The sequence below is a fragment of the Chrysochloris asiatica genome, unplaced genomic scaffold (assembly GCF_000296735.1).
Source record: "Chrysochloris asiatica unplaced genomic scaffold, ChrAsi1.0 scaffold00145, whole genome shotgun sequence".
Lineage (NCBI taxonomy): Eukaryota > Metazoa > Chordata > Mammalia > Afrosoricida > Chrysochloridae > Chrysochloris > Chrysochloris asiatica.
Genome location: NW_006408663.1, coordinates 463619 through 476269, shown reverse-complemented (window position 1 = coordinate 476269; position 12651 = coordinate 463619). Strand labels below are relative to the sequence as shown.

At 37.5% G+C, this 12651-nt stretch overlaps 1 protein-coding gene across 1 annotated transcript in view; it reads right to left on the bottom strand.

Annotated features, from left to right (window-relative positions):
* The window catches only part of MSH3 (mutS homolog 3), a 280941-nt gene that overhangs the window by 84969 nt on the left and 183321 nt on the right, over window positions 1-12651 (bottom strand). Inside the window, exon 18 of the mRNA XM_006870606.1 lies at window positions 7914-8021. Coding sequence (XP_006870668.1) covers window positions 7914-8021 — 108 coding nt within the window. The remainder of the gene's footprint in view (window positions 1-7913; window positions 8022-12651) is intronic.

The following is a 12651-nucleotide window of genomic DNA, read 5'->3' as shown; positions in this document are numbered from 1 at the left end:
ATGGTATTTTCAATAACCTCATATGCATGTGAAAGCTGGACAGTGAATAAGGAAGACCGTAGAAGAATTGATGCTTTTGAGTTATGGTATTGGAGGCAAATATTGAAAGTGCCATGGGCTGCTAAAAGAACCAACAGATCTGTGTTGGAAGAAATGTAGCCAGAGTGCTCCTTGATGCCAAGATGGCCAAACTTTGTGTCTCATACTTCGAACACATTGTCAGAAGGGACCAGTCACTGGAGAATGATATCAGGTTTGGTAGGGTGGCTGGTCAGAGAAAAAGAGGAAGACCCCCAGCAAGATGGATTGGCAAAGTGGCAGCATCAATGGCTCAAGCATGGCAATGACAGTGAAGTTGGCCCAGGATTGGTCAGTGTTTCATTCTGCTGTGTGTAAGGTCGCTATGAGTCAGTACCAACTCAATGGCACCTATCAACAACACGTTACTAAGGTTAAACATCTTTTTACTAAGGTTAAACAAATGGCTTGGCCATTTGTTGTGTTTTTTTTGTTTGTTTTTTTTTTGCCATATTGTATCAGCAATTTCCTTAAATTCTTTGACTTAGAACTTTCACTTATGAGGACTTTTCTGAATTCACACCACAAAAACATTTCAATAGTTGTATCAAGATAATCTGATATCTGCATATTTGTATTTGGTTGGAAAATTATTTTTTAATAAAGTAGATACTCTTTTACCTCCAAGAAAAAATGTCATTAAGCATATGCCATTTAAGACTTTGGATGTTCACTTTACTGTGTGTTTTAAGGAAATTTTAATGAAAAAAATTAACAGGATAGGAACTTTCAAAGCAAAATGCAACACTTGCCTCCCCTGACTCCTGCTCAATGAGTTATATAGCTAGACGAAAGATAAATGCACGCATATTTTAATTTTATTAAACATGTACCTATTTATCTGGTCATACATATGTAATGTGTTTCATATACCTTTTCACTGAATAGGTGTGGACATCTTTTCATGTTATGGTATATAGGTGTCTCATTTATTATAATGGAGCCCGGGTGTGGTACTATGGGATAAAGCATTGGACAAAAGGTTGGTTTGAACCATACGTTCAATGGTTCAAACTCACCAGCCACTCCAAGGAAATCCTATATAGAGTCTAAATTAGTTGGAGTTGATTCAACAGCACTTAACAGGAAACAAATACTTGAATTGTTCTTCTAGAATATATTCAGAAAATGAAGCCCAAGAATGTACACTCACATTTAAAAAAACAAAAAAGTGACTGAAGTATCTTCTTCTTTTTAAATTGTTTGGGGGAAAGTTTACAAAACAAGTTGTTTTCCATTCACCAACTTCCATACATTTTGTTTTGTGACATTAGCTGAAATTCCCTCAATGTAACAGCACTCTTCCCTAGGTCCCTTGCATCCACTCATCCTTTATTCCTGCCCCTTCCTACTTCCTGAGCTTTCTTTTATTTTTTTGGGGGGTGGGGGGTGGTGGTGGTGGTGCAAATACTGCTCTTTTGGTTCCATAGAGCTAATTGCTCTGAGGAGTACAGTCCTCCCTGGTATTACTGTTCACTCTGTAGGCCTGTCTGGTGTTCGGCTGGGGACGTGGGGTCCAGATTTGAAGGGCCACAGTCTCAGAGATTCCATTAGTCTCTATCTGACCACTAAGCCTGGCATTTTTTATGAGCCTGAATTTTGTTCTACATTTTTCTTTCATTCTGTGCAGTAGCTTCTGTGGTCCCGATCAGAAAGATGGTAATGGCATCTGGGCACCATCCAGCTCTTTCAGTCTCAGGGTAATGGAGGCTGCGACTCATGTGGTCCATTAGTTCGTTGGACTGTTGCCTTACCCTTGTTTTTCTTCACTCTTCTTTCTTCCAGATGCAAGAGGCCCATTTTAGATGACTGCTTAAAGTATCTTCTAAGTAAACAATTTGAAATCATCGTTTAAAAGAGGTTTTTTTAAATGATCTTAAAAGGACAGCTTTTGCATTTCAAATATTAACTTTAGATGGAATTTTTATCTGGGTGGGTAATGAATGATCTGTTACAGAAAAAACTGAAAGCATCTGTTGTTGTTGTTAAGTGCTGTCGAGTCAGTCCGACCCATAGCGACCCTATATAGGGTTTCTGAGCAGCAGCTGGTGAGCTTAACCTGCCAACCCTGCAGTTCAAACGGCTTTGCAGTCTAGTGCACTAACTCACCAGGAAGCAGAAGCATCTGTAACTGGTATCAAATTTAAAATAAAATCCTAGGTGAAATCAATCTATCATATTTGTGACATTGATATGACTCCCAGGAACGTTTTCACTTTAGAATAAAATTCTGAGTGATTTGTTCTATTCTAAAATCTGAAGTGACACATTATGTTGTGATCAAAATTACATAATGACAAAACATTTCCTGGTACAGTAAGAAACAAATGAAAATTCACAAGTTTGGGGTGAGATACTAGGATTAGGATATTTAGAACATAAAAGATATAAAAATCATATCAATGATAATCTATGGAAATGAAGGATACCACTCAGAAAATCTGGAATTTGGTTGGAAAGAATGAAACATTTGAATATGAACCAAGTATGTATTTTACTTTATATTTAAAATTTTTCATCTTCTTCTTTAACTGCCTCACAAAACCAACGCATAATCTATATTAGTTGTTACTGTTCTTAAGTTCCATTGAGTCAGTTCTGACTCATAGTAACCGGTATAGAGTTTCCAAGGAGTGACTGGTAGATTTGAACCAAGGACCTTGTGGTCAGCAGTCCAGTACTTAGCCTACAACAGTCCAAATTCTATATTAGTAAAACAGCATAATGCCCAGAATATAAATTAGATAGAAAGATGTAGAATAAGAAGTTTTGCCTACAAGTTTCTATTATGTTGGCGTTGTTATGTGCCATCAAGTCAGTTCCGACTCATAGTGACCCTGCATTGAGTTTCTGAGGAGCAGCTGGTAAGGTTGAACCCCAAACCTTGTGGATCAAACTGACCTTGCAGTTCAGCGCATTAACCCACAGCACCACACCAGTGATTATTATTTTTGTCAAGTGCTGTCGAGATTGTTCTGACTCACAGTTACCCAATATAGTGTTTCCAAGAAGTGGCTGGTTAGTTTGAACCACTGACCTTGTGGTCAGCAGTCCACTGCTTATCCTACAGCACCCATGAGGACTTTGTTATAGTGAATAAAATAGCCATAATAGCATTTAGAAAGACAGAGAATAATTCTGAAGCCAAGTAATCTATGTGAACTAACTGCAAGAGATAAATGAACTAAGGTCTTTGAATGAGCTGGAAATCAAAGACAAATTTGCAAACATCACATGTTTAAATATTGGCTTAAAATGCATTTTAGATAGACATTTCCTATTTCATAACTTTACATTCTATTTCATTTTTGCACTTAAACTGTTTTCATATGAATATTTCCTATTATAAAATACATGCTATCCAATTTAGCAAGTGTTTTAGCATGTGAAGAATTTCCTAAAATTGTCTTGTTGTTAAGTGCTGTCGAGTGGGTTCCGACCCATAACGACCCTGAACAGGGTTTCTGAGGCTGTAAATGTTTACGGGAGCAGAAAGCTTCATCTTTCTCCCGTGGAGCAGCTGGTAGTTTCGAACTGCTGACCTTGCGTTTCACAGCCCAATTCTTAACCACTACACTACCAGAGCTCCTTATTGTCTTACTGTTATAAAAACAAATGGTTAAGTAGCTGCTGCTTGTTGTTTTTAAGAATCAAATCTGTCAACATATCCACCAGCATTGCAAACATGATTGACAGTTGGTAATGGAACTTTGTCCAACATTTCTATTTGCCCTTGTTGCTACTACATACCATTAAGCTGGTTCTGAATAGTGACCCTATGCACAAGAGAAGGAAACACTGCATGGTCCTGCATCATCGTTGAAGGTGGACAAAGTTTATAAAACAACTGCTTGAAAGCTAACTAACAAAACAGCAAGGACTTAACAGGCCAGGAACTCATATAGGGAGGGCCCAATTTTGCCCTGGAGGTGTTTGCTGACTTCTGAGTACTTTTAACAATTTTGTTTTAGATTGAGAAACCTAAAGGCTGCCTATCAGGCATGAGAATGCAATAGAAATAAAAACTATAGCTCACTGTTGAATCATCTCACCCCTTGAAACTAGATGAAAGTGATGCCAGATTTTTTAGTGTCCTGAGATGCTTGGAAGAAGCAAATGTAATTATGTCAGAAGAAACAGAATATAAATTAATTACGTCTACAAGTGATTTTGCAAGTTTAACACCCAAAACAACAACAACAACTAGGCATGCAAGGAGATTGTACTATGTGAATGAAAAACAGCAGAAGCAACAGACTATAGAAACAGACTCGAAAGAACTCCATATACAAGGAGATTTCAAAAATTTCATGGAAAACTGGAAGTAAAGATAATAGAATTTTTCTTCCAATTTTTGATGCCTTCTCATATTTGAATTATCTTATTAAACAGATTTTAAAATAACTATTGTTCCCACATGCAAAGAGACAAGATTGAGAATTGACAGAGAATTAGAAATTATTTTTCAAAAAAGAGTAAGATAAATTAATACGGGTATGATGAATACTAACTAGCAACTTTTATTTTTTATTAAAAACACATAATCCTTATAATATTCAATTCATTCTAATTTATAAGTAATTATTGTTGTTGTTAAGTACCGTGGAGTCAGTTCCAGCTCATAGTGACCCTGTATAAGGTTTCTGAGGCTGTAAATCTTTACGGGAGCAGAAAGCCTCATCTTTCTCCCGCTGAATCACTGGTAGTTTTGAACTGCTGACCTTGAGGTTGGCAGCCCGACTTGTAACCACTACGCTACCAGAGCAGCTTAAGTAATTAAGCATCAGTAAATAAAACATTGTTGTTGTTAAGTGCCGTCAAGTCAGTTCCAACCCATAGCAACCCTGTATAGGGTTTCCAAGGGGCAGCTGGTAAGCTTGAACTGCTGACCTTGCAGTTCAAACGACTTTGCAGTCTGGCGCATTAACCCACAGCGCCACACCAGGACTCCAAATAAATAAAACAAGTTGTTGTTGTTGTTGTGAAGTGCCATCAAGTCGGTTCCGACCCATAGCGACCCTGTATAGGGTTTCCAAGGAGCAGCTGGTGAGCTTGAACCACTGATCTTGCAGTTCAAATGGCTTTGCAGTCTGATGCATTAACCCACAGAGCCAAACATACATACTATAAAATATAACAGCACCAAGGAGAAGTCCCAAACTGAAAAACCCAGGTCCAAATTTGCAGATAGTAGATGCTCTAAAGATGTTTAAGTCTCTGATGAACCTAGGAATTAGTCATCGAGTTTCACAGTGATGTAATGACAGATACATGTAATGAGAGATTGTGGTGCTGGCAAACAATGTTGAATACACTGTGGACTGCCAAAAAAGAAAAAAAAGAACAAATCAGGCATAAAAGAAATACCACCAGAATGTTCCTGAGAAGCGAAAATGCTGAGACTGACTCATTTACATTGGATACATCCTCAGGAAAGTTCAATCACTAGAAAAAGATATCATGTTTAGTAAAACAGAGGGCCGACAAAAATGAAGGAAGCTCTCAATTCAGATTTGACACAAAAACCACAACGATGGAGTTAAATGCACCAGTGATGATGAAAATGGCACAGGGTCGGGCAACAATTCGCTCTGTAATACTTCAGGTCACCGTGACTCAGAGCCGGCTCAGTGGCAGCTAACAACAACTGACAGGTTTATTTTTCCCTTCAGATAGGATTTTTGCCCAAACTAGGTCCTAATAAAAGAATGACTACAACCTGAAAATCTATCCCATTTATCAGTTCATGACTTTACTTTCTACAATTTTACATGTGGATGTCTGAAACTTAAGCAAGGATAGAACACCAAAGAGTGGCAGAGGATGGGTAAAAACCAGACATTAAAGCCAGATTACAATCATTACACCACATTGAAAACCATGTGTTAAATTACACATCATGTTCATACATATGTATACAACACACATACAGATAAGAAAATTTCATTGTAGTATAATGGAGCAAACCACATACTCATATACATGTTCCTTTTTCACAAGCAGCAGCAGAGCAAACAACAGCAAGTCACTTTGAAGCATTCTGTTGTTGTGTGAAACTGAACTGAAGAAGTGTAAGAGGGAAGGCTAGGCTTAAGTTATTTTTCAATAGGAAGAGCTTTCTGTGTTTGATTACAAAGGAGAATATACAGGAAAAGTTTGCTTCACAAATCTTGTGTACCTGGAAAGAACTCCTAGTTAAGTGAGATACCAAATCAACTAACTAAAGGTAGATTCTTAGTCTTCCAAATCTTGATTCAAGTAGATTAAATTTATATGCCCAATTTTATGGATGTTAAAAAAGATATAACTTTTTTCATTTATTGCACTATAAACTTTTATCTCTAAAATGCCTAGAGTTAACCAATTAGGAAAATCTCTCCATATTGATATAACTCTGATATGAAATGAAATAGAGTAATAAATGAAAATAGGAAGGGTCTGTTTTAAACAAATCTACTATGACTGACTCTGTAGGTCCACTCAACACATAAATGGACAACAAAGCAAAATGAAACAAAACAATGAGCTGAGTATGTTTAGGGGCCCAATACTGACACAACTAATTCTCCAAGGCTCCTCCCACAAATATATAAATGTTGTACACTGAACAACTTTTTTATTAGCAGCCATTATCAACTGAGTATACTGCAACATGCTGATGACATGTTGTTGCTGTAAAGTGCTGTCCAGCTGTCTCTGGCACATAGCGACCCTATATAAGGTTTTCTAGGAGTGGTTAATGGGTTTGAACTGCCAACCATGTGGTTAGAAGTCAAGTGCTTATCCTACAGAGTCACACCAGGACTCTCAAATAAAGAATACTTCTGTTAAGTGCTGTTGAGTAGGTTCCAACTCAGAGCAACCCTGTTTCCAAGGAGCAGCTGATGGATTTGAACTGTTGATCTTGTGGCTCTCAGTAAAGAATGGTAGTGATTATAAGCCATGAAGTCAGTTCTGTCTCATAGTGTATATGGTTTCTGAGGCTGTAAATCTTTAGAGGAGCAGAAAGCAGAAAGCCTCGTCTTTCTCCCACTGAACGACTAGTAGTTTCAAACTGCTGACTCTGAGAAAAGCAGGCCAAATCATAACCACTATGCTACCAGAGCTCCTTCAGTAAAGAATGGTGGGGTGTGTTTGGGCTCTCCACAAGAAGGACAGAAAAGATCACAGAATATGCCTATCTCCTCCCATCCTTTCTTGTCTAATCAAGCCTTCACAAATATAACACTAAATACATCAAAAATGTTCAAATGAAAGGTAGCAAATAAAAGGATTGCTTACTTTATTTAAAAAGTCACCGCATATATTTAAACTTAAAATATATAACATTCACCTCTAGAGTTATACTAAACATCTGCTTTCAATGCAATTAGTGATAGAGCATGAAAGAAAGAACTCATTTATTTTTAAATTAAGCTATATGTATATGTTGTTGTTGTTAGGTGCCATGTGGCAGTGGTAGTGAGGTTGGCCCAGGATCGGACATTGTTTCGTTCTGCTGTGCATGAGGTCGCTAGGAGTCGGTTCCGACTCGATGGCACCTGACAACAACAACAACAACAACATGTATATGAGCCCTGGTGTAGTGTTACAGGATAAGCAGTGGGGACTGTACAACGTCATCGGTTCCAACACATCAGCCACTCCTGGAAACCCTATACAGGGTCACTATGAGACGGAACTGACTTGAAGGCACTTAACAACATGTATATATATACCAAGAGTCTAACATATTTTATTAATTTCAATTTTTATAATAAACACATTAAAATTAAGTGAATAACGCCACCTGATCTAAAGGACTAAAAGATAGGGGAAATAAAAAAGTACATTACCTGCAGTAATCTCCTTGCTTAGCGACCTTGGCCAGGGAGAAAATGCAGTCTACAGTTGCTAGGTGATGAACTGCTTTACACAAGGAGTGATAATGTTCATTGAAATTCCTACAGAAGCCCAACAAAAACACATAGGTGAGTAAATTGAGTTTTTGTGCCTATAAAGGCTGAAAAACAAATGATCATTTTATTAGCTAATATAAGACATAAACAAAATAATTAGACACACCTAGCAGTTAAAAAAGGCAGAAATTATATTGAGCTTCCTTTCTTTTAAATATAATAACTTGATTACTAAGGTTTCCTTTTTGTTTTGTTTTGTTTGGGATAAATTTATATAAATCTAAAACAACTTCTATATAAAGAAGGAGTCCTGGTGTGGTGCTGTGAGTTAATGTGTCAGAGTGCAAAGTCAATTTGAACTTCAAGGTTGGCAGTTCAAGTTCACCAGCTGCTTCTCAGAAACCCTATACAGACAGGGTTGCTATGGGTAGGAATCAACTCGATGGCACTTTAACAACAATGACATAGAAAGAAGGGAGCATCGGTGACGCTGTAGGATCAGCACTGGACTGCTAGCCACAAGATCGGCAGTTCAAACCCACCAGCTGCTCCTCAGGAGAAAGATAACGCTTTATGCTCCCATAAAGATTTACAGCCTCGGAAACCCTATACAGGGTCGCTATGAGTTTGGATCATAAGGTCAGTTTGAACTGCAATGTCGGTGACTTAAACTCACCAGCTCGACCACACTTAACAACAGCAACATGTATCAGAACCAGTTTGATGGCACCAGACAACAACATCATAGAATAAGCACTGGATTGCTAACCACAAGATCAGCATTTTAAATCCACTCTGATACCATAAAGATTTATAGTCTTTGAAACTTGATAGCAGTGGGTTTGGTTTGGGGGTTTTAGAGAAAGATGTCTATTATTATTAATAAGGAGTCTGGTAGCATAGTGGTTCAAGGGTCGCTAAGAGTCGGAACCAACTCGATGGCACTCAACAATAACAACTGGTAGCATAGTGGTTACTCAACATCAGCAGTTTAAAATGACCACCCATTCGGCAGGACAAAGATGAGGCTTTCTGCTCCTGTAAAGATTTACAGCCTCGGAAACCTTACACAGGGTCCCTGAGTTGGAACCAACTCCATGGCACACCATCACCAAAATTATTATTAATATGGTATTACATATACATTTTATCTCAGCAAAACAATTCAACTTACACAAAAGTAACACCAATGTAGCAATAATTTTCATTTAACGTAAAGAACATCAAGATCTATGGAGATGGATCAGCTCCCATTCATGCAACATGGCATCAGCCATACCTGGAATAACAGTTCCAACACCTTTCTCTCCCACTGAACTGGGAGCTTCTTGGAGGCAAGTCTAATAGGTCTGTTTGATTTCCTTGCCACTCTATTTCTAGTACCTAGCCCCAACCCTTGGCATGGGGTTGTTGTTGTTAGGTGCCATCGAGTCGGTAGCAACTCATAGCAACACTACACACAAAGAACAAAACACTACCCAGTCCTGGGCCAACTTCACTACTGTTGCCATGCTTGATTCCATCGATGCTGCCACTTTGCCAATCCATCTCGGTGGAGGTCTTCTTCTTTTTCTCTGACCCTCCACCTTACCAAACATGATATCCTTCTTCAGTGACTGGTCCCTCCTGACAATATGTCCGAAGTATGAGAGATGAAGTTTGGCCATCCTGGCCTCCAAGGAGCACTCTGGCTGCACTTCTTTCACCACAGATCTGTTGGTTCTTTTGGCAGCCCATGGCACTTTCAATATTCTCCTCCAACACGATAACTCAAAACCATCAGTTCTTCTACGATTTTCCTTATTCACTGTCCAGCTTTCACATGCATATGAGTTTATTGAAAATACTATGGCTTAGGTAAGGTGCACCTTAGTCCTCAAGATGACATCTTTGCTCTTCAATACTTTAAAAAGGTCTTGTGCAGAAGATGGAAGGAATACACAGAATCACTGTACCAAAAGGAAATGGTTGATGTGGAATATACAGAGTCACTGTACTGAAAGGGAATGGCTGATATTCAACCATTTCAAGAAGTAGCATATGATCAAGAGCCAATGAATGATATTGAAGGAAGAAGTACAACCTGCATTGAAGAAATTGGCAAAGAACAAGGCACCAGAAACTGATGGAATAAAAATTGAAATCTTTCAAGAAAGTGAGGTGGCACTGGAGGCATTCACTCATCTATGCCAATAAATTTGGAAGACAACTATCTGGCCAACTGATTGGAAGAGACCCATATTTGTGCCCATTCCAAAGAGAGGTGATGCAATGCAATGTGGAAATCATCGGACGATCTATTTGATATCCCATGAGAGTTAAGTTTATTAAAAGTAATACAGAAATGGCTGCAAGCATACATTGACAAAGAACTTCCAGAGGCATAGGGTAGACAATGTAGTAAATATTTGTTAAAGAAATAAACCAACATTAAAAAGATCCTGATAACTGCCTAAAATCTGTGGATAGTTATAACTTTATTTGATGATCTAAAAGCTTAAAGGACTCCTTTATTAAAACACAAACAAGAAAAGTACAGGAATGCAGACAGATGTTTTTTCTTTCTTACCCTTTTTATTTTCTTGAAAAAGTTATCCTATAATTTCATATGCTAGTATTTAATCTCAATGTTTACAATGCTGTATAAATGGTGAAAATCTAGATATAGAGATCAATTGCAACTGTTTGAATTATACATAATTACAATACAAGAAAGGTTATAACTTAAAAAGAGTCTAAAAATACTTTCAGTATTAAATAATATTTCGGGAAAGGAAGCATGTAATAGCTGAAATCTTTGTAGCAATTTCTCTGTTTACAGGATGGTTTGTTCAATTTCGGTGCTGAACTTAAAAGAAAAGAAAGGCAAATGGTGAGAACTCAGACATTCTTCAAAGACTAAACTGTGAAGGGATGTAAATAGAAGTAAATGAACTGTAAACAAGTCCAGGAGGAAAGCTGGCCAGGTAACTAATATTTATTAACAAACGACTATGGAAGAGTCACCTATTGCATTTCTTTACAACTTAAGTCTTTAACATTTAAATTTTTAAAAATAAATTTAGATGAAGTAATTAGTCTAAGGTCACATAGCTATTAAACATCAGAACTGGGTTCAAACTATGCTCTTTATAATATTCTGTCTTTCACTAAAATTTTATGGGATCCTATAACCACCATGTGTGGCAAGGAGCTCTGGTAGTTTAGTGGTTACAAATCGGGATGCTAACCTCAAGGTCGGAAGTTTGAAACTACCAGCTGTTTCGTGGGAGAAAGATGAGGCTCTCTGCTCCTGTAAAGATTTGCAGCCTCGGAAACCCTGTGCAGGGTCTCTATGAGTTGGAACCGACTCCACGGTATTTAACAACAACAACAACTGTGTGTAGCATGTGGATCAGAACTGGACTGTGAACCACAAGGTTGGCAATTCAAATCTACCAGCTGCTCTTCAGAAACTCTATACAGCATCCCTATGAGTGGGAAACGACTCAACAACACTTAACAACAAAAAGGGACATGTTCACAGAACTCTAGTGGCACAGTGGATTCAACACTGGGCTGCTAATCGCAAGGTTGGCAGTTCAAGGTCACCAGCTACTCTGGGAGAAAGAAGAGGCTGTTTGATCCTGTTAAGATTTACAATCCTGGAAACCCAAGAAACAGTGCTACTGTAAACAACAGTCGCTGTGAGTCGGAATTGGCTGGCAGTGGGTTGTTTACTGACATATTTCCTTATTTCTCTATCTACATATGAAGAAGATGAACATCTTATTTCAGAAATAAAATGTTTGTTTTCTGCATAAAATCATCTTGTAGCTAAGGAATCCTTTAAGTCCTTCAAAGACGATCCAAGTAAAGAGACAAAGAGTGTTACGATGAATGTCTCTCAAAAAATGTTCTCTATTATAGTATGCATTTCAGAGATGTTGAGATTTATTCTGCTTGCTCAGAATGTTAAATCCAAAAATGGTTGGAGTGTTTCCTACTTGAAAATACTATTCAGCTTAAGCTACTGTGGGGATCAATTATTTCTCTATTGTCACTATCTTTGATTTTTTTAAAAACTGCAATTTCTTCGTTCTTTTAATATTATCAGAATAAGGCATCTTACATAAATGACTTTTTCAGATAGAAACTTTTCGTTTGAAGGATCTAGCATTATTTTTATGTTAAGTATTTGTGAATGAAAAACATATATATATATATATATATACAGAGTACAATTGTCAGATCAACTCTATTTCTCATTTAATGAAAATTCAACAAAATGAATAGTATGAATCCTAGGAACAGTGACAGAATCTGTGCAAAACCCCACACAAGAAAATCACGGGGCCCTGACCGTCCATAAACATGCTTCCAAGGTATTTTGTTGTTGTTATTGCTTGTCTGTCTTACTGTACTATATAAATGTGTGTGTATATATATGTGTGTGTGTGTATAAATGTGTGTGCATATAAGTGTGTATGTATATAAATGTGTGTGTATATAAATGTGTGTGTATATATATGTGTGTGTGTATATAAATGTGTGTGTATATATGTGTGTGTATAAATGTGTGTGCATATAAATGTGTGTGTATATATATGTGTGTGTGTATATAAATGTGTGTGTATATATATGTGTGTGTGTATATAAATGTGTGTGTATATATATGTGTGTGTGTATATAAATG